Genomic DNA, 22,527 nt, shown 5'->3' on the forward strand with positions numbered 1-22,527 from the left:
CTGATCACTTTTTCCTAGCTCCCTTATCCTCGTATACTGCTATTCCAAGTTTTTCTCCTTGAGGAACAGGATGTAGGAAAAAGCTGGGTTTTATATTTCCCAATACACATGAACCACACCAATTGTTAGGTAAGTTGGTATATGCAAACTTTCCACATATCCAATAAAATCCTTGCGGAGCAGGCCATTCTTGGGATGCATTGTTCAATAATCCCTGTAAAACTGTATTATTAAAGGGATTATAATCAATACTATGCATGGTTCCCCAATTCTGAATACTTGAGTCCCTGTAAGATCTCATACCATAATTCCTACTTCCTCCTGATTTTTGAAGCAGTTTCTTTGAAAGCAGAAGTAACCTATAATGGATGTAGTTAGGGCCCACTTTTGACTTCTCTTTGCTAATTTAGTAGTCCATGTAGACGTAATATTGCTATCTTGGATATCAACCTCTTTGGCTTCGCAGGGCCATTGTTTGCCCATATTCATCCCACCACATACATAACAATTCTTTACTCCCAGGGTCATAGCTATTCATTCAGCTAGATCTATAAACAGATTTCTGGTGAGAAAAGTGAGTCCCAGAGTATCAGGGTGATGGGCCTTTTGAAGTTCCTCATAAAAGGAATGAAATAACCTCCTTTCGATTGGGGTCAGGTTTTTCCTGGTTATGTTAATGGAGATGTGGGTGCTGGGGTCCTTTCCCACAATCTCAATTCCCAGCCCATATTCTTGTAGCACTTCATTGGGATCTACAAAATATAAACAGATGGGGGTGCAATGGTCTTCTAAACAATCAGATTGTCCGACCCCCTTGGTTAAATTAAACCAACTGCCCTTCTCTGTCCACACTCTAGATGGACCTTTATCATTGGAATACCAATATGTCTGGGAAACCCCACTGTAAACATATATCCTTTGTGTGAGGTAACTCCACTGCCAACTCAGGTCACCACAGGTGGTCCAAGGACTAAATTTCATGGCATAGCAGGCATCAAAGCAGATTCTACTTCTGTGATTTGCAGAGGTACTGGTACTTTGTCCTAATACTTTGGCTCCTTCCATTTTGAAGGGCAAATACCTGAATGGTTGTCTGATATTCCACACTAGAGGGGTCAACGCATGTAATCCTTCCTGTTTCATTACAAAGGGGAAATTGAGTAGTATTATGAACATACATTCCTACCACCAACTTGCAGCTCATCTGAGTATGATATGTCAGAGTTTTGGTTATTTTATTATCCATTTTAGTGATTTTGACACAAGCATTACAATTATCAGGGTTATCTGTACTTTGACTTTTGCATGTGTTTCCAAATCCTACTATTCCCACTATCATCTAAATCTTAATTACTCCTGTAACCAGAGCCATATAGAAGTCTATCATTATCCCAATTCTGTCCAGCCCTGGAAAAGTACTTAACAGGGGCTGAGATCTGTATTCAGGACATCGATGATCACTATATCACACTTCTCTCTGCAGTCTCTGTGTGTTGGTGCACAGTCTGGGCAATGGGTACAATCAACAGTACAGTCACAAAACCAACATATAAAAACCTCTTTTTCTAATGTCTCTATATTTTGCTTTTTCTTATTACCAACTTCAAAGGATCAGGTTGAGGCACACTTCTCCACTCAGTTGGAACATCTACCGGTCCTTTCACACGAGTGTAATGTGTCCAGCCTTTTTCTGCCATTCATACTGCTGTTTCGGATTTCAGCAGCACCTGGAAAGGGCCTTCCCACTCTGGAACCAGCTTTTCGTCCTTCCAACTCCGGATCAGCACCCAATTTCCGATCTGGAATCTGTGGACTGGAAACTCCAAGGGAGGTGTTTGTGCCAGCAATCCTTGTTTCCTGAGAAAATCAAAATATCTGGACAGTGTATGTACATATTGCTTCAGTACTCTGTCTTGAGTTTGGAGTGAGTCTATACAAATTTGTCCTGGGGTAAAAGCAACTCCAAATAATAATTCATAGGGAGACAGTCCTATGTCGTTTCGTGGCTGAGTCCTGATTCTTAACAGTGCCAGTGGCAGGCACTTAGTTCAGGGCATGTGGGTCTCTAAAATTAGTTTAGTTAATGATTCCTTTATCTTTGCATTAGCCCTTTCAACTTTTCCACCGCTGGCTGCAAGCCAAGCTGTATGAAATTTCCAACTTATTCCCAAGACTTCCATAATATTCTGCAATACCTTTGCTGTGAAATGGCTCCCCTGGTTGCTATTAATTTGAGTGACCATCCCATATCTAGGAATAATCTGATCTAGTATTACTCTTGATACAACCTTGGCAGTTGCATTACTACAAGGATATGCATCTGTCCATCCGGTTAGATGGTCTGTTATAACCAACAGAAACTTCAGTTTGCCTATTCTAGGCAGCTCGGTGAAATCCACCTGAATGCATTGAAAGAGTCTTAGGGCAGGTGGCCTCCCTCCTAGTTGCTGTTTTCTCATAGCTTGTCTGTCAGTTTTCTTGCATGTGAGACATTTTTCAGTGACTTGTTTGGCCAAGGTATAAATTCCAATACATCCAGAATGTTTCAGGAGCTCATCCACCAATGCCTGAACCCCCCAGTGGCTTCCTTCGTGTAACTTCTCCAATAATCCTCGTGCTATGGGTTTATTGATTACCTGCCTTCTATCCAGGAGAAACCATTCACCCTTCTCTCCTTGTTGCCCACCTATCTGCATTATTTCTTTTTCCTCTGTTTCTGAAAACACAGGGATCTCTTCTGGTGTTTCTACAATGGGTATTAAGACATTTATACTTTCTTAATTTGCTGCCCTCTTGGCTTCTTCATCCACAATCCTATTTCCCACACTTTCAAAAGAATTGCCCCTCTGATGTGCACTCACATGGGTTATGGCAATTCTTTTTGGTAACTGGAGGGGAGGGCTTCCATTATCTGTTGGATCAGCCCTTCATGAATCAATTCCTTTCCTTTGCTGTTAATCATTCCCCTTTCCACCCAAATTTTTCCAAAGGTATGGACCACCCCAAAGGCATATTTTGAATCCGTATAAACAGTTCCAACCTTGTTTTCTAACAATTTTAGGGCCTGATTTAATGCATAGAGTTCGCAAGTTTGGGTGATCAATTCTTTGGCAGGCTACCGGATTCTACCTGTCCATTTATAATTGCATACCCATTTCTCTTTAACCCATCCTCTACTCGAGAGGAGCCATCTATAAATAATGCCTCCCCACCTTCTAGTGGGTACTCTTCCAAATCCGGTCTGATTTTTGTTTGCAAATCAATCACCTCTGTTCCAAACCCTCTTGATCTGTTTGTCTAGTGTTGGCCAGAAACTGGGCAGGGTTTAAATTGTGATCAGTGGTTAGTACCAGGTCATTCCTTTGCATTAGTATGGTTTCATATTTTAGAATTCTAGAATCTGTAAGCCACCTTCCTGCTTTTTGTTGAAATATTGTTCTGACTTGATGGGGGGTACTTACAATAAAAGCTCCTCCAAAGGTTAGTTTTCTGCTTTCTTGAACCAAAAGCGCAGTGGCTGCTATTGCCTGTACGCATATGGGCCACCCCCTTATTACAGGGTCCATAATCTTTGAGAGGAAAGCGACTGGCTTTCTTTGCCCAGCCCAGTTTTGAGTCAACACTCCCTGTGCTATTCCATTTTCTGTATTCACAAACAAATGAAAGGGTCTTTCTAAATTTGGCAAAGTTAACACAGAAGCTTTTACTAAAGCTTGCTTCAGATTTTCGAAGTTACTTATTTCATGGCCCTCCCATCTTAAATCCCATGGTTCAGCTTCTATTAATATAAGGATTTGAATATAAGCATTTAGTTAAATCTGCATATCCCTCAATCCACAACCTGCAATATCCCACCAATCCTAGGAATTTTCTCAGTTGCTTTTTGTTTTTTGGTAGGGGCTGTGAGGCTACCCCTTCTATTCTATCAGGGGTGATTTGCCGACTCCCTTTACTAATTAAATGTCCTAAGTATTTCACCTCCCTTTCCACATATTGCAATTTGGTTTTGGAAACTCTTAGTCCCTGTTGTCCCAGAAAGTTTAGTAATGCATTGGTAGCATCAATAGTTTCTGCTTTCTTTTTTCCAGAGATTAGAAGATCATCCACATACTGTATTAAACAGGTCCCCTTGGGCAACTGCAAAGCCTCCAAAACTTGTTCTAAGACCTGTCCAAATAAGTTGGGAGATTTTGTAAACCCCTGAGGGAGTACAGGCCATTGGTACTGTTGTTTCCTTCCTGTGTAAGGATTCTCCCATTCAAATGCAAACATGGGTCTCAACTCTTGATCTAGAGGATGTGGCCAAAAGGCATCCTTCAGGTCCACTACTCTAAGCCATTGGTGGTCTGGGGGAATTCTCCCCATTAAAGTGTAGGGATTTGGCACAACGGGGTGCCAGGTCTGAACAATTCTGTTCAGGAGCCTAAGATCCTGGACCATTTTGAAAGTTCCATCTGGTTTCTTTACTGGTAATATTGGAGTATTATAAGGTTACATAGAGGATTCCAAAAGACCATCCTTTAAGAGGGCATCAATCACTGGGTGTAGACCTTTTCTTCCTTCCATTGAAATGGGATATTGTTTCTGCCTAATTATTTCATTGGGTTCTTTCAAGCTGATTTTCAAAGGGGGAATCTGTAACACACACACCCCCGGGTTCCTCTCTTTCACCCAACAGATGGGTTGATTTTATCCTCCTCCTCCTGAGTCAGTTTTCTCATGAATGTCTCAGGTTTGAATTCTAATTTAATTGTAATGCCATCAGAGCGTCTCACCCTAATAGGTTTACTCCAGTCTCAGGAATATATAAAATCTCAATCTTAATTTTCTGTCCCCCATCTTTTACTTTAATTTCCAGGGAATTAATTTTGGGGACTTCAAATCCTTCCCCTTTCACCCCAGAAACTCTGATCACCCGCCCACTCAATTTCATTTCTGGAGTTAATACAGAAGCAGAAGTCCGGGCTGCTCCTGTATCTATCAGAAATACTAATTCCTCTTCACTGGGTCCCACCAGTAATTTATCAAGGGCTCTCCATGGGACTGAAATATAAAGTGCCCCTTTGTTGCTCCTCATCCCCCTCCATTAACTTGTACACTTGCATTTCCCTCTGTTGCATGGGACAATCTTTCTTAAAATGTCTGGGCTGGCCACACCCAAAGCATCTCCTTATGCGTTCCTCCCGACCCGTGCCATTCCTACTTCCCTGTGTCCTTCCCCTGAATCCCTGATTCCAACCTACCCTGTCTCAATCTGCTCTCCCATGTCCTGGTCCTCCTTCCAGAGCTCAGGGAGGTGAGGGTTCTTGCTGTCTCACTACCTCTTTAACTGTGGCTACCATCACTCTCCCTTTCTGCTTCGCTTTATCTGCATCTCTCTCGACATACACTTTCTGAGCCGCTTTTAATAAATCATCTATAGATTCGGTAGTCCAATTCTCCATTTTTTGCAATTACCTTGAAATATCTGGCCAAGCCTTAGTCACAAACTGGATTCTGATAATCGGCACATTTGCATCATCATCAGGATCCAATCCTGAATACCTTCTCATCGTGTCCTTTAATCTTTGCAAGAAGGCGGCACGGGATTCCTCCTTTTCCTGCTCAAGGCTTAGAGCCTTTGTCATATTTTGTGTTTTTGGGACTGCCTCTTTTATTCCCCTTATGTTCCTCATGTCTTCCATATTTGTCCTATGTGCCTGATTGTTATTATCCCAATTAGGTCTCACAATGGGAATTTTATCCTCCCATTATAGTATAGTATAGTATAGTATAGTATAGTATAGTATAGTATAGTATAGTATAGTATAGTATAGTATAGTATAGTATAGTATAGTATTGTATTGTATTGTATTGTATTATATTATATTATATTATATTATATTATTATGAGATTTAAGGTGCTGGTTCTTACCTTTAAAGCCCTACATGGCTTAGGCCCGGGATACTTGCAGGACCATCTGCTGCCGGGAACGAATTCCCATTGCCCAGTACGCTCACACAGAGAAGGCCTCCTCAGGGTACCGTCGGCTAGACAACGTCGGCTTGCGACCCCCAGGGGAAGAGCCTTCTCTGTGGGAGTGCCAGCCCTGTGGAACCAGCTCCCCCCTGAGCTTCGGATGGCCCAAGATCTCCAGTCCTTTCGCCGCAGCCTCAAAACACACCTGGCTGTCCTAGACTGACAGGGATTTTAATTATATTTACAATTCTAACTCTATTCTTTAATTTATTTTAATTTATTTCAAATTTTTATTTTTAATTTACTGTACAGAGACCTTTAAGTTTTGTTGTTGTTAGCCGCCCTGAGTCCCTCGGGAGATAGGGCGAGATATAAATCCCATTAATAAATAAAATATTTTATTATTATTATTATTATTATTATTATTATTATTATTATTATTATTATTATTATTATTATTATTATTATTCGAAGGGGGATGGTCCCGCTCCCAAAATCGTATCGCAGCGGTCTGGATCAATTGCCTCTCTTCCGCCAAGAACAATGTGTTTTGTACAGCCATTAACTCATCCCACGTACTGTATACATGTTTGGTCCTAATAAACTGTCTAACTGTTCAGCTGCTCCTAAAGGATCCTCTATCATTTTTTTCACTTCTTTCCTAAAAGCTCTCAGCTCTGATGCCCGGAGCGGATCCTCTACAAAACTTATTATTGGTTGACCTTGGCCGTTTATTCCGTTAGGAACCTCTCTCAAGGGAAACATTGTATCCTTTTTCTCTATGGGTTTAAACAGAAAGTCCTCTATATAATTTTTATACATTGTTCCAATTCTTTCCATAAGGCTTTATACTGATTGACTTTTTGTCTTATTTGGGGGCTCCCTGGGGGTGATGGTGCACCTGGTGGAGCCTGGGCAATGTTAATTGGACCCGGACTATATGGTGGAGGTAAATATTTTCTCTTTTCATCTTCCTCCTCTTCTTCATCTACTAACAAGACATAAGGACTTTTTTCTGATATATTTGCTCCATTTGCCCAGATTCCAGACCAGGGAATAATGTATCTCATTATCCAGGGATTTACAAACCTTAGTTTTAACGTAATCATATAAGTTCTAGCAGATGAAATAATCATTAGTTCCTAATCGGGGCCAGTCAATTTTTTCATCCTCCCATATGAAGCAGCACAAATTTACCATATCTTCTTTTGTTAAATTTAACTTAATGATCAGTTTGATATATGGTGGTTTTCCCCCGTTTTCTAATAATCTCCCTAATGGACTGTGGGGATCTATTTTTAGTTTTGGGTTATTCCTAATCTTTTTCACACACTTCCTCTCCTGGGACCCTCCCGAATTACCCATGGTTGGTTTACCGCACAATTCTGTTGTCCTTACCAACCTAATGAGACCATGATTCGCTTCACCAAGCCACTTCCTCCTTTTCTGACCAATCTCCTCACGGAGGTATGGAAATGCGTACTCAGGAGTCCGCTCTCGCTTCGCCTTGCCAGCCTTTAGGGCCCTCAGGGCATCTCACACACACCTCTCACAGATCTCAGACTCAAACTGCCCTATCCAACCTTCTCCCAACTGCCTAGGTTTTACTCCTTGGTTTACCCCAAGTTTTACTCACCTAGGTTTGTGCATGAAGTTGCCCGGTTCTTATTCTGGTAATTCTCTGGTCCCCTCTCTCAGTTCTTTCCAATCACTATTTGGTTCGTGGGCCTGGTTCTGTTCCGCCTCCTCGACCTGCGACTGCAACCTTGGACCATTGAAATCAATGGGGCATGCCTTCCTCAGCTGATTTCGCCTCCCGAAGATGCACCAACAAACACCCTATGCCCCACGTTGGGCAGCCAATTTGTTAGAAGTGCGTTTAAAACACTAACAAAATTGGATTGTTAAGAAAAGAGTTTATTCTGCAGAATATAGAAAAAGCAGTTTGCAAAATGTGGTGAATCTCAGAGATACTTCAACAGGAAGCATCTAAAAACAGAAACCACACTCAAATGCATTATATACATCCCTATCATGCAGCCTTCCCATTCCCCTCCCTTTCAGTCCATTTGAAAGACTTCAAAGGTTACATTCTTGTCCAGATCGCCTAATCAGTACATCAAAAAAAAAACCTTTTGGTTTACATTTGTTTTGCTAAGTACTTCCTAAGAATTAACATGTCTCTATCTCTCAGCGGATACAATGGTGAGAAAAGGTTATACAGATCAAACAATAGTAAAAAGGTTATACATATCAAAGGAGGAGAGCTCCCTGCCCCTCCTTATGAGGTTCACTGGACAGTAGAATTTAAGGAGATGCTATGTGGAGGGGCTTTTGCCAGGAATGTTTGTTTTCAGATTACACTCCCTCAGGTTTGACTACTTTTGCCTTGCTTTGAAGACTGTTCTTGCCTTGCTTTGAGGACTATTCTTGCCTTGCCCTGAAAATTCTCCCTTCAGACCTGCCTTGCCTTGGCCCCTGTCTTGTTTTGAAAAGTGCTCTTTGCCTTTTCGTTTGAACTGTGCCCTTGTTTTATGAACTGCATTTGTCTTTTGTTTCACTGTGCCCTTTGGAAATTGCTCGTCTTGGACCTTTGCCTTGCTCTGAGGCCAGGACTTCTGCCTTGGAGGCTTTGTTAGGTAATCTATGGCCTGTTGTTTGGAGGACTGAGTGTGGAGTCTGATTGGTTGGTGAAGAGCCATTTGTTTAACCCTTCCCAAGAGAAATAAACTCTCTGGAGGCTTGCCTAGTCTTACCCACCTGGGTCATAACAGAACGACTTGTCTCCAGAAGTTCTGAACGTTCCATCATTGGAGGTTTTTAAGAAGAGATTGGACAACCATTTGTGTAAAATAATATAGGATTTCCTGCTCGAGAAGAGTTTGGACTAGAAGACCCCAAGGTCCCTTCCAACTTATTATTCTGCTAATAGGCATAATAAGAACTGATTAGGTTACGCTTCCTGCAAGCCCCCCCCCCCCCACTTTCTTTTAAAGTGTAACCTGTCTGGACCGCCAGTAACAAAATAAAGGGAAGTGAAACAAAAATGGGCGGAGGCATCGTTAGCAGCGACCCTTTGGTTTGGTTTCCGGGTTTCACCATAGATCGAAGAAATGATGAACAATGTTTGTAGGATCAGAATTTGGCTTTTTTCAGATCTGTGACATTTCTGATTCCCACTTAATTGGGCTGGCCATGAGAGATTACAAAACCGACTCCACTTGCCGACTTGGAGCGGGGAAAAAAGCTACTGTGAGACAACAACTCTGTGGTGTTTTTGTACAAACTCCTCACGATCTGCTCCTAAGACGCTTAAACGGGAACCGGAAGTGCATTTGCGTCCCTTTTTCTTTATGGGGGAAGAAGAGGTGGTGGTTGATACTGGTGCCGTTTTTGTCATGCGGTTTCGAGCTAAGATTATAGACGTTGGATGTCTCAATCATTTCAGTCGTGAGTAGAGCGTGTGAAAAAGCCTGCAGCTCAGCTGGAAAGAAAAAATCATTGGAAAGAGCATACTCAGCTTTGTCCTCCCCTCCGTGGTTTCTTTTACCAACTGTCCGCCAGATTTGCAAATTTTAAGGAGCGGCGCTTCTTTTTCCATTAAAAGAGCGTGCTTCCTGTGAGGATAAAGGGGTCTTCAAGGAAAATACCAAGCCTTCTGCCGGGAATGGAAATAGAAACGTGGCTACTGATTATATGAAATAAAGTGCTTCATTTATTTGGCAGTCCATCTGTTTGTTCCACGCTACCGAGTAGGCTAAATGGGATGATAGATTCATAGATGCCAATTGAATTGGATTAATTCAAGCAGATACATATTCTTTCCAGTGATTTGCTTCCCAGAGTGTGCTAAGCTCAAATAACCCATATGAATACTCGGACAATGTATGTAGTACAGGAAGAATGTCATGTTTTCATTTTGCTGTTGGAGAGGTAAAAATATACAGGTGGAAAAAGGTGTTGTTCATTTACAGGGATACTTCAAAAGTTGCAGCCTATTTGTAATGAATCTATTAGTACTATGTTACTCAAAGACCCTTCTTTTATTTCTCAATGACTTGGAGTGAGAGATAAGAATTGCTTGTTAATTATGTCAATAAAATCAGTTATAAAAATTCAGTCACAATTGCACATGAGTAAGCAGATAGTTGAAAAACTATTACAGTGATTAGAACTTTGGCGCCAAAGCTTCTTTGTTAATCTTACAGAAGTGATGTTAATATTTTAGTGATGGGATATTACTGGACTCCGGTAATTTTTAATGCAACTTCCAAACTAATCCTTAATATGCCTATTTGGTAATGAAATTTCACCCTCTATTTTTGTTCCTGTGACTCAAGGTATTCTATTATACAGAGAGATAAGGAAACTATTGTAAAATCTGTCTTGACAGGTGTGATAAGCACAATTGCCAAATTAACTAAAACCTGTACCCTGCGGCTTACTTTGGATAAACTTTACTTCATCCTCAGTGACAAAGTAGCAAATGGCGGTGTTAGCATGTGGTGTGAGCTTAACCAGGTAAGAGTCCAATGGCAAAAATATTAAAAACAGCAAACTATGAAGTGCTGTACAGTATTGTACATAATAAGCAGTTTCTCCTAAGTTCCTACAAAATATCAAAATTAGAGATAGAAATAAATGAACAAGAAAGAAGACAAGCAAAAATTCAACTTGAATTTGAGGTAATTAAAGACTCATAAGAGCTGAAAGATATTCAAGAAGAGTTAGAAAATTGTTATAATTTAAGAAGGGATATAGAAGAATAGAGTTAAATAGCTTAGCATCTGTCTTAGTGCAATATCATCCAAATAAGTAGAGGTGAATTGACCCATATTTGATATAGCTGTTTTCTGTTTGCAAGCTTCTCGGTATGAATGTAGGTAAAGCAGAGAGGGGGAGATTGCTGGAATCCTAGTCTCAGCAGTCAAAAGTAATTTCTGATGTGCTTCCTGCTGTAAAAGAAATCCAGGTGCTGGGAGGGGCAATATAGTTTCTTTCAACATATAAAAAACAAGAAAAATGTCAAGGAGACAATTGCTCCACTAATGAGAAAAGATGGCAAGGATGTAATGGGAAGCAGAGAGAAAGCAGAGCTTCTTAATTCATTCTTTGCATTTGTTTTCTTGCATAAAGATAATATGGCTCTACCTATCAAAAACATAACTGTAAAAAACAAACTTAAGAATACAAATTAAAATAAGGAAGAAAATGATCTGATCTAGATGAGTTCAGATCAATGGGCCTGAAGGCTTACATCCCAGAGTTCTGAAGGAGTAGCAGATGTGATTTCAGAATTATTGAATCATATTTTACAAATATTGTGGAGAACCGGGGAACTACCAGAGGACTGGAAAAGAGCTGAGGTAGTTCCCACCTTCAAAAAAGGAAAAAAATAGATCCAGGAAACCAGAGACCAATCAGCTTAACATCGTTACCTGGGAAGATATGCAACAGATCTGTGAATACCTAGAAGCAAGCAAAGTTTTAACCAGACGTCAACAGGGGTTTGTAACAAATAGATCATGCCAAACAAAGGTTATTTCATTCTTTGACAAAGTGACTAAATTAATGGACCAGCAAAATGCAATGGACATAGTATATTTGGATTTCAGTAAGGCATTTGACAAAATAGAGCACAACCTACTGCTTGGTAAGCTTAAAAAATGTGGGACAGGCAGCAGCATCACCAGATGAATTTATAACTGATTGACAACAGTGCTCAATATGTAGTCCTTAATGGAACAACGTCTACATCATGGGTATCAAACTGCCGGCCCATGGGCCGGATTGTCACGTCCATCCCAGCTCTGGCAAGGGGGAAAAAGTCAATACGTTGTGACACGTCACGTGATGCGGAGAGTTTGACACCCCTGATCTACATGGAGAGAAATAAGCATTGAGGTACTCTCAGGTTCCATTTTAGCCCCAGTACTTTTTCAACATCTTCATAAATGATTTAGATGAGGGAATCCAAGGGGAACTCATCAAATTTGCAGATGATGCTTTAATTCATAGTCATTTTGCTCTGTTATCCTCTTTAATATCTCTATTTAACAGTTCCAATACTAGAATAAATAATAAAGGGGATAATACCCTTTTGGATTTCAACTGGTTTTGTAAATCAGTTTTGTAAATTTCAACTGGTTTTGTGAACATGATTTAAGCTTTCTGGACTGTTTAGAACCTGTATAAAGCCCAATCCAAAAACCATCTTTTCCACTATAAACACAAAGGCCCAGTTCAAACCGTCAAAAGCTTTTTCTGCATCCAGAAAGATTAATGCAACCTGTTTTTCACTACATTGTTGTAAATGTTCAATTATATTCAAAATTACTCTTACATTATCTTTTAATTGTCTTTTAGATAAGAAGCCACACTGGTCTTCATGTATATAGTCCTGTAAAACTTGTTAAATGTTAAATTTAATTGATCACTTTTTCCTCCTTTGTTGTACACTATTTTTTGTTGTTGTTAGGGTTGAATGTATGTTTTTGTTTTGTTTCATTTTGTTTTACTGTTTTGTATTTTATTTTCTATCATAAAAACAAATTTAAATTTAAAAAATGCAGATGACACTAAACTGGCAGGAAAACCCTACACCCCAGAGGATCGCTCAAGATCCAGATGAATTTTAACAGACTTGAACACTGGGCCCTAACTAAAAAAATGAAATTCAACATAGAAAAAAGTAAGGTTTTACACTTAGGCAAAAAAACCCCAAATGTGCAGGTACAGATTAGGTGAAACTTGGCTCAATAGCACTAACTGAGAGAGATCCCGGAGTTCTAATGGATAATCAAATAGCAATGTGTGGCAGCAGCCAAAAAAGCCAACACAATCCTAAGGCATTAATGGAGGGATAGAATTGAGATCACATGAAGTATTAGTACCCCTTTATAAAGTCCCAGTAAGACCACACTTAGAATAGTGCACCCAGTTTTGATCACCATATTATAAAAAAGATGTAGAGACTCTGGGAAGAGTGCAGAAAAGAGCAACAAAGATGATTAGGGGGCTGGAAGCTAAAACATGAAGGATTACAGGAATTGGGTATGTCTAGTCTAGTGAAAAGATGGACTAGGGGTGACATGATAACAGTGTTACAATATTTGTGGGGCTGCCAAAAAGAAGAGGTAAACCTATTTTCCAAAGCACCAAAAAGGAGATTCAGAACGTCCCACTGCTTAACTTTGGGGACAAGTTACTTCCCCCTGTTGATAGGGCCCGCAACCTGGGTGTCCTCCTAGACTCGCAGCTCTCCCTGGAAGACCACATTGGAGCTGTGACCAAGGGGGCCTTCTCCCGGGTTCGACTAATTCGCCAACTACGGCCTTATCTGGACCTGGATTCCTTACGTACAGTCACCCATGCCCTTGTGACATCTCGCCTAGACTATTGTAACGCTCTCTACATGGGGCTGCCCTTGAGATCCACTCGGAAGCTTCAACTGGTGCAAAGTGCGGCGGCACGGACACTCTTGGGAGCCTCCCGATACTCCCATATCACACCTCTCCTCCGTGCGCTGCACTGGCTTCCGGCTGCCTTCCGTGTGAAGTTCAAGGTGCTAACGATGACTTACAAAGCCCTACATGGCATGGGTCCGGACTACCTTCGGGAGCACCTTCTGCCGATGTCAGCACCCCACCGTCCTGTGCGCTCCCACAGAGAGGGCCTCCTCAGGGTGCCACCGCTCAAGGAATGTCGGCTGGTGGCCCCCAGGGGGAGGGCATTCTCAGTGGGTGCGCCAGCCCTCTGGAACACCTTACCAACAGAAATCCGGATGGCCCCTGACCTCCGTACCTTCCGTCGCGACTTAAAAACTTTCCTGTTTCAGCAGGCTGGCCTGGCATGATAGCGTTAATTGGGGTCCCAGTTTGTGTTCATTAGTGTTTCTTATTATTTTTATTGTTCGATCTGTATACCTTCCTTCCTCTGTACACCGCCCCGAGTCCCTCGGGAGAAGGGCGGTTTATAAAAACTAATAAATAAATAAATAAATAAATAAAAAACAATGGAAACTAATCAAGGAGAAAACCAACCTACAACTAAAGAGAAATTTTGTAACAGTGAAACAATTAACCAGTGGAATGGCTTGCCTTTAAAGTTATAGGTGGTCAATCGCTGAAGACTTTTAAGAAGAGACTGGACTGTCACTTGTCTGGAATGGTATAGGGCAGGGGTAGGCAACCTCGGCTCTTTTATGACTCATGGACTTCAAGTCCATGAGTCATAAAAGAGCCGAGGTTGCCTACCCCTGGTATAGGGCCTTCTCCTTTAGCAGGAGTTTTGACTAAAAGAGTTTTGACTAAAAGGCCTTTTCCAACTCTGTTATTCTTTTATTTGGAGAGACAGGACAACTGCTATGTGATAGTAACAAATTCTGAGTCCATAGCAGTAAATCATGCAAGCAATGATAACATAATGTTGAACTTAAAGCAGCTTTCTTCTCCCATTCTTAATTCTCTCCAGATGGTAGCATTTATTTTGTTACTGCAGGTTAGCAGCACATCTGCAGAAAATTCAAAGGGGAGCTGATGGTCAGTGGCTTGCATTATATACATTTCTAATCTAGAGACTTATTTAACTTATGCATCTTCCAGCAAAGTAGAGGTGAACATTTTATATATTTAGGGTTGAATAAAATATATAAATTATACTTCCCTTTTATTCAAACTGGAGGCTTTATTTGAAAAAAAAATAGCTTCTATTCAACTATAGAAATAATTACAGCCATGATATATAATATTTTGTTGTGAGACTTTATTGTGAGTTGGAAGATTTTAACAAATGAAAATGTTAATGATTTTTTTCATGTGTATTGTTTGTTTAATTAGCTATTATATGCTGTGGGTTGTTACTATCTGGTCTGTAGATGTATGTAAGTTAATGCTTTTGACCATACTGAACTTGTTTTATAGTTCATACCATGTAAAGTCGCAGGATTACATTGATGACTATAGCAGCAACTTTACTTATATGTACTTACCTATGAGAGCAAAAGAAAAACCAATACCATACAAAATACATTTAAATAAAGCCCAGTATTAATAGCACTAGCCTTATCAGCACCTCTGCTTTCTAAAATTGTTCTAGATGAACTTCTTTGATGAATTCCAGATGGAGGGTGTTTCTGCAGAAAATAATGAAATTTATTTAGAACTGGCACCTGAAAACCTTTCCAGGGCTTTTAAAACTGCCCAAAATGCCAAGACAGTGAAAATTAAATTGACTAATAAGCAGTGTCCTTGTCTTACAGTAGCCATGGAGCTGGTGAGTAGAGAAGTATTCTAAGTCTAATGTCAGTCTTATCAAAGGAGAATAGTGATGTATTCAAGTGTTTGGCCATTAATAAGATGTACAGTTGTGTAAATGCTCATGACACAGTAACTTCTTTCAGCATAACTTACACAGGGGAGTCTTCATATTGTTGAACATTCTGATATATATATTCTTGTTATTGTGGCATTTTAGCTCTTTTGAAGTCCCCATGTTCACTATATAGTATCAAAATAAAAGGAAAATAATAACTTTTAGTTCAGCTAAATTATGGTACTATGTTACCTCTGAATTAGGAATAGTTCAGGCTTTTTACAGTTCACAGAAACCAGATAAAAATGACAACATACTCAAGGGAAATCTGTTGCTACTTATTTGTGCATGATTTAATTTATTAAACAACAGAGATATGCATGTGAATATTCGGGCTATGAAGAAGTGAATAGTGGGTTCAAAGCACATTTGTGTGTCCTCTTAAGTTTCCTGGATTCCTGGACCATGGTCTTTACTACCATGATGGACTTTTAGCAAGGACGGGCTTTACCTCACAAAAACTGAGAAGAATGTTTTTGGAAAACACCTAGCTCAACTTTTCAGGAGGGCTTTAAACTAAAACTGAGGGGGAAGAGTGACCAATCTTTAGGATCTCCAGGACCTAATTACAAGCAAAAACCCCTAGAAAAAAAATCAAATAATGAGGTAAGGAGGGGTGGGAAGGAAGACAAACTCAAACACCAAATAGGAGACATAGGAAGCATGCACAAATGCATAAAGTTTGGGGAACAAACAGGGTGAACTAGAATTATTAATACATGAAGGTAGATATGAAATAATTGGAATTACCAAAACTTGGTGGAATGAAACCCATGAGTGGGACATACTGATAGAAGGATACAAAAAAACCAGATCCCATAAAAGAGGAGGTGGAGTTGCACTATATGTGAAAGACCGCTATATTTGTACAGAAATGCACAAGACGAAAACCTAGAATGCATATGGGTCAATATAAAAGAAAAAAAAGAATGACATTGCCATAGGTGTATACTACAGGCTACCCAAACAAGCAGAAAAAATAGATGTACTTTTTGCTAACCAATTAACAATATATGTAGGAAACACACTACAATAGTAATCAGAGACTTCAATTACGCTGACATCAACTGAAAGACTAATTCTGCACCAAGTGAGAAATCAAATAGATTCCTGACCAACTTAGCTGACAAGTTTGTTGTCCAAAAGGTAGTGGAGGGAATTAGAGGGACAGCCATATGAGACCTGATTCTCATGAACAAAGGATAGAGGCAGTTGAAACTGCAGGAACCTTGGGTGAGAGTGACCATGTCATACTAGTATTCAATATAATTCAATATAACACAAACAATAGAACATAATGATATCAGAGTCTTAGGTTTTAAAAGCGCTGATTTTAACATGATTAGGGGTATGGAGGCTAAAACATGAAGAATGGTTACAGGAACTGGGCATGGCTAATCTAGTGAAGAGAAGGTCCAGGGGAGACATGATAGCATTGTTCCAATATTTGAGGGGCTGTCACAGAGCAGAGGGGATCAACCTATTTTTCAAAGCACCTGAGGGCCAGACAAGGAATAAAGGATGGAAGCTGGTCAAGGAGAGATTCAACCTACAAATAAGGAGAAATTTTCTGACAGAACAATCAACCAGTGGAACAGTTTGCCTTCAGATGTTATGGAGGTTTCATCACTGGAAGCTTTTAAGAAGAGACTGGACTGCCATCTGTCTGAAATGATATAGAATATCTGCTTGGGTGGGGGTTGGACTAGATGACCTACAAGGTCCCTTCCAATTCTGTGATTCTGATTCTGATTCCAGATAGCAATCATTCCAAATTTGATTTCCAGGACTTTGAAAGTTGATTTCTTGGAAATTTGGCTGAAAGATTTGTCTAGACCTCTGGCCCAAGCAAACTTTGAGAAGGAAATGATTGATTAACGGTGACCATGTTTCATTGTAACTATCCACATATAATTGGAGAGAAGAGATAACTATGGACCAATTTTGACAGGCTTGAAGTCATGGTGTTACTTGCAGTTATGAAGGAGTTGCTTACTGATGTAAAATAGATATAGATGATTGCAGTGAAATATGAAAATTCTTTCAGTAGCCAAAATTACTCTTGGTCATGTGAAGTTTCTTTCTTCTAGTCTTCCTTGTCAACCAGTAGCCGCTTTGTGACTCATGACATTCCTGTAGGGGTTATCCCCAGAAAGTTGTGGAATGACTTCAGAGAACCTAGTGTGCCCAACTTTGATGTAAGTAACTTGATTTTCAGAGAATTGAAGGTAGTTTAATTTAAACTACAAATAAAAATTCTGTTTTATTTGGTTTCTTCTCAAATTTAAGCTTTACTGCAGCAAATTTCTTATGTTTCTGACATAGCTGTTAAAACAAGCATCCTTTTTTTGTTCTTAGCATTTATATTGTACAATTTGATACCAGTGAACATTTTTATCTGGACTCTTTCCAGTATTTTGTGTCATTTTCATATTGATTTTTATGCGTTGGTTCCATGCATCAGATTATAGAGGTACTTTCAAATGTAAAACTGTAATGCAGACCAAGGTTTAATTAAACATTACAGGTGACACTGAAGAGTAGCTTGAAATCATAAAATTAATCATAGTCAAGATTATGACAAAAGAACAAAACAAAAATATCTCAGATAGTGAAGAAACTACATTTAAGTTCAAGATTCCCTACCACAAGCCAGTTCTCAAACATGGGCTATAGAAACCCTTGCATTACTCAGTTGATGTTCATTAAGCCTCATCTCACTAAGTTATTAGTCTTAATACAGTTAATACTTATTAAGCGAGAACTGGAACATTTTCGAATGGACTTTATTGCCAAGGTGCTCAGCCTGATTCTTTTCTTCATGTGTTCTAGATAGTTTCTTGGAGTATTGAGACAAGTCTTGATTCTGGCTCAAGTCTTAAGCCAGAATCAGCTTAATTGATGCAGATAGCTAAGTAGAATCCTTCTCTGAGGAGCTGGCCCAAACTCAGGCCATGTAAATACTTACATGTAAATACTTACTTACTTTGACCCAGAACAAATTCATCCAAAATTTCTGTTTTATAAAGCAAAGTTAAAACAGTCACTTTTCTTTAAAGCCACAAGAGAAGGCTTTTAAACACTGCTAGCTGTCCTTCCTTACACCTAGAATCCCCATTTGAAGAATGATGTAGGAAGGAAAGAGATATATTTTATCAGCATGACCTGGTTCACAGTTTAGCTGTATATATATTTTTTACTGAGCTACATTTGGGTAAATTCACCCCAAACCATATACAATTCAATCCTGTGCTAAACTGAGGAATGTCACTTGATTCTAAATTAGCTTCATTCTCCATGGGATAATGTATCATCCTGGAAAGTGTGTTACTACTAAGATATTCGTAGGTCATCTAGTGCTACTGATCTTATTTTGCAGGTCAGTATTTATTTACCTGTGCTGAAAACCATGAAAAGTGTTGTGGAGAGAATGAAAAATCTCAGCAGTTCTGTTGTAAGTTACAGTATATTTGTGAAGGCATATTTGCAGGAGACATAAATATAATTGAGTTGCATTTCTACTTAATTATAGCAGAATTTTGGACATACTATTTTAAAATGGTGTTTATATAATCAGTAATTGTATAAATCACTTTCTCAAAATGAATTACAGATAAAGCAAATCCATTCCAAGTTAGACCACGGTGGGAATAGTGAATTATTAATCTTTTTGTTTTCTCTTCTTTAAGTTATGACACAGGCTGATTCGGCCCCCGCCAAGCGGCATTATTACAAAGTCAGCTTATTGCCCCCAACAGTCTGGGTCCTCATTTTACCTACCTCGGAAGGATGGAAGGCTGAGTCAACCTTGAGCCTGGTGGGATGTGAACCTGCACTAATTGCACATGCTAGCAACGTCTTTAAACTAATTGTATCTTTATTATGCTGCAGAGGGCAGCCCTGCAATTCTGGGAAAGATGTTGTTTCATGGTATATTAGTGCCTTTTGCATACTGTGAAGTACCTTTGAATTTTAAGTGCTGCGTAGCATCAACATACAAATATATAGAGAGACCCACCAGTCCTAAACAATTGTGAAGAAAGGACAGTGAGTTTTGCTATTTTTCACAATTTTTTGAACTCATATCACACCTCTATGATAATTGTCATATTGGCTAAGGTTATAGTGTTCCAAATGATTTGTGGAGAGTCAGATTTCACATTATACTTTTGGACTAGCAACCAAATTGTGAAATGCTAAGAATTTTGGGTGTTCTCCATCTAAGATCTGCTGACATAATCAGTATGGTACATCTTAAGAACATTTATTGGAAGGCTTATTAGACAGTTTAACTCAACTTTATTCTCAGTTCTTTTTTACATACATTTGTATTAAGATTTTTTTGTAATCACGGTGCTTAAAATATTTATCAGCAACATATTGTCTGGGCTTCAATGTCTAATTTACTAATATATATTAAGTTCCTTTCTCTCTACCTCGTTTATCTAGCCAATTATAAAAAAGTATTCTGTGTTCTAAAATAAATTGAATCTTCTTTCTCTTTCATTATCAATGTCAATCTATCCATTTCTGCACACTCTTAAGATTTTTTTAATTAACATTTCCTCTGCTGGTAATTCTTCATTTTTCCAATATTGAGCAAATACAATTCTTGCTGCAGTTAATATATGTAAAATTAAATAAATACACTCTTTCTCATAATCACCTACAATTATACCTAACAAAAATAATTCTGGCTTCTACTATGTAGTGCCTATATTTTGTTTCTCGAATAAAAGATTCTTTAAGGTAAACAATGCCTCGAAGTTTTTTTGAAGAGTTTCATCTGTCTTAACCATGACATGAAGCCAAAAACTGAATTCCCCTCCCCTGGGCACAAAGTAGCAAAGCATAATTCCCTTCTCCAATTAACAGTCATAAATCACATTCCCCAATTAGCTTGAAGCGCCTGGGCTTTCTCCCCTGCTCTCCAGCCCACCAAATCTTTATCAACTCTGGGCACAATAACCTTGGATTCCCACGGCTGAGTTATTATTGTTATGACTAGCTGGACTCTCATCCACATCCCCACTCCCAGCATCAACTAACTCTAAGAGTGAAAGATTTCCATCTGTTGTCAAAGCAAGAACATCTGATGTTAGCAGCGTTGATGTCAATGCTACAAACATTGACATGTTTTTGCACTGACAATATAAGAAGCAGCCTTTTTCTTTAACTGCTTCGCTTTGAATCACTGAAGGGGGGACGAATGTCAACCGGATGTTTTAATAAAATAAGAAATAACGTGCGCAGAGAAAGGAAGTGAAACTTCATATGTAAAACTAATTGGATAATGTGATTTATGATGTGTAAATAAGGGTGGGAATTGTGTATGATACGATGGGCTTAGGGGAGGAGATTTCAGATTCTGGCATCCATCCATGAGTGCCAATGCTTTGTTTTATTGTTAAGACTTTTTAGATAAAATAATGCCTGAATTTTGTTTGAACTGTCTCATTAATCGGAACCATGACATTTGACACTATATGTTTTTTTGTCATTTTCTCTAACCATGTATGTATTCTTAACCAAAATCTTTTAGCTTTAGAGCATGTCCACCAAAGATGGCAATAAGTACCTGTTTTTTGTTTACATTTCCAACAATTGTTCGATACATCTTTAAACATTTTTGCTAGTCTCGCAGGTGTTAAATGCCATCTATAAAAAATTTTATATAAATTTTCTTTGTATGCTACCGCTTTTGTTATTTTCAAGTTTCTTTCCCAAAGATTTTGCCATTTTTCTAGTTCTATATTATATCCAAAGTTCTTTGCCCACATTATCATTGTTTCTTTGACTTGTTCCTCTTCTATCTTTAAGCTTAGGGTATATTTATAAAGTTTCTTAATTAATTTTTCATCTGATGTCAGTAATATCTTATCAAAGTCTCTCTGTTCTTTATAGAACCCAGGTATTTTAACATCTTTTTCATATCTTGTTTGGATTTGCAAATATGGCCACCATGATAAGTCTATACCCTGTTCTTCTAATTCTTCTCTATGTTTTAATTTTCCTTCTTTGTAAAAAAAGTCTTTATAAGTCACAATTTTGCCATAGTTTATTAAGTTTGGGTGAACAAACGGTTCCTTTGTTGAAAGCTATACAGGTATTTTTATATAGTTTTTCACTTTTATTTTTTCGCATTCTAGCAGAAGTGCGTTTTTAATGTAATGATGTTGAAAGTATCTGTGAATTTTATTTTTCCCGTATTATAAAAAGGCATGCCATCCAAGTTGCAGGTTGTGTCCCTCTAAGTTTAATAATCTTCTATCTTTAAGGGTTATCCATTCTTTTAGCCATGTTAGAACAGCTGCTTGGTAATATAAACTCCAGTCTGGCAAACCAAATCCTCCATTTTCTTTTGCTTCTTGAAGCATTTTCAATTTTATTCTAGCTTTTTTTCCTTGCCAAATAAATTTTAATATTGATTTGTTTAGTTCATCAAAGAAGTTGATGTATGGTTTGAAACAAAAAAAGTATTTTTTGTAAAATATTCATCTTCACTGTTGCTATTCTCCCCAGCATTGAAAGTTGTATATTTTTTCCATTTTCCCAAATCTAGTTTTATTTGTTTTAATAGTTTTACGTAGTTATCTTCTTTTATTGTTGCACATCTTGCTGTCAGGTAGATTCCCAGGTATTTAACTTTTTTGACTATTTGAAGACCTGTTTTTCCTGATAACTACTTTTTTTTGTTTTTCTGTAAGATTTTTAGTTAACGTTTTGGTCTTTTCTCTGTTTATTTTCATACCTGCCACTTCTCCAAATTCTTCTATCTTTTTCATAAGCTTAAGGCTTGTCTCAAGGGGTTCTTCTAGTATAAAAACTAAATCGTCTGCAAATGCTTGTAATTTGTATTTTTCAGTTTTATTTTCAGTTTTTTAATTTCCATATCTTGTCTAATATTTCTATTTAATACCTCCAATGTTAATATGAATAGCAGTGGAGATAGTGGACATCTTTGTGTTGTGCCTTTTTTAATATTGAAATTTTCTGTAAAATCTCCATTTACAATTACTTTGGATGTTTGTATAATAAATTGTTTTAATTATATTTATTAAAAAATTTGCAAAATCCATTTCATCTAGTTGTTGAAACATAAATTGGCAATTTATATTGTCAAAGGCCTTCTGTGCGTCTAGAAATATTAATGCCATCTGTTTTCCTGAGTGGAGTTCATAATATTCCAAAATGTC

The 22,527-nt window shown here is 38.5% G+C and overlaps 1 protein-coding gene and 1 long non-coding RNA gene across 5 annotated transcripts in view; one reads left to right on the forward strand and one right to left on the reverse strand.

Annotated features, from left to right (window-relative positions):
* Positions 1–1,218: 1,218 nt before the first annotated feature.
* Positions 1,219–7,649, reverse strand: LOC308678460. The gene is made up of 2 exons (XR_014028665.1): positions 7,596–7,649; positions 1,219–1,857 (listed from the first exon to the last, which is right to left on the reverse strand). It is a non-coding gene; the product is annotated as an uncharacterized lncRNA (long non-coding RNA).
* Positions 7,650–9,069: 1,420 nt separating this feature from the next.
* HUS1 (HUS1 checkpoint clamp component) overlaps positions 9,070–22,527 on the forward strand; it is a 64,796-nt gene continuing 51,338 nt past the window's right edge. For 2 of the 4 annotated variants that reach the window (XM_081342921.1, XM_081342920.1), the window contains exons 1-5: positions 9,070–9,409; positions 10,353–10,480; positions 15,056–15,232; positions 17,422–17,529; positions 18,711–18,785. In XM_081342921.1, coding sequence (XP_081199047.1) covers positions 9,313–9,409; positions 10,353–10,480; positions 15,056–15,232; positions 17,422–17,529; positions 18,711–18,785 — 585 coding nt within the window. In that variant the 5' untranslated portion in view covers positions 9,070–9,312. The remainder of the gene's footprint in view (positions 9,410–10,352; positions 10,481–15,055; positions 15,233–17,421; positions 17,530–18,710; positions 18,786–22,527) is intronic. The other 2 variants (XM_081342922.1, XM_081342923.1) reach the window with 2 other exon arrangements.

The sequence above is a fragment of the Vipera berus genome (genome assembly GCF_964194415.1).
Source record: "Vipera berus genome assembly, chromosome: Z".
Classification (NCBI taxonomy): domain Eukaryota; kingdom Metazoa; phylum Chordata; class Lepidosauria; order Squamata; family Viperidae; genus Vipera; species Vipera berus.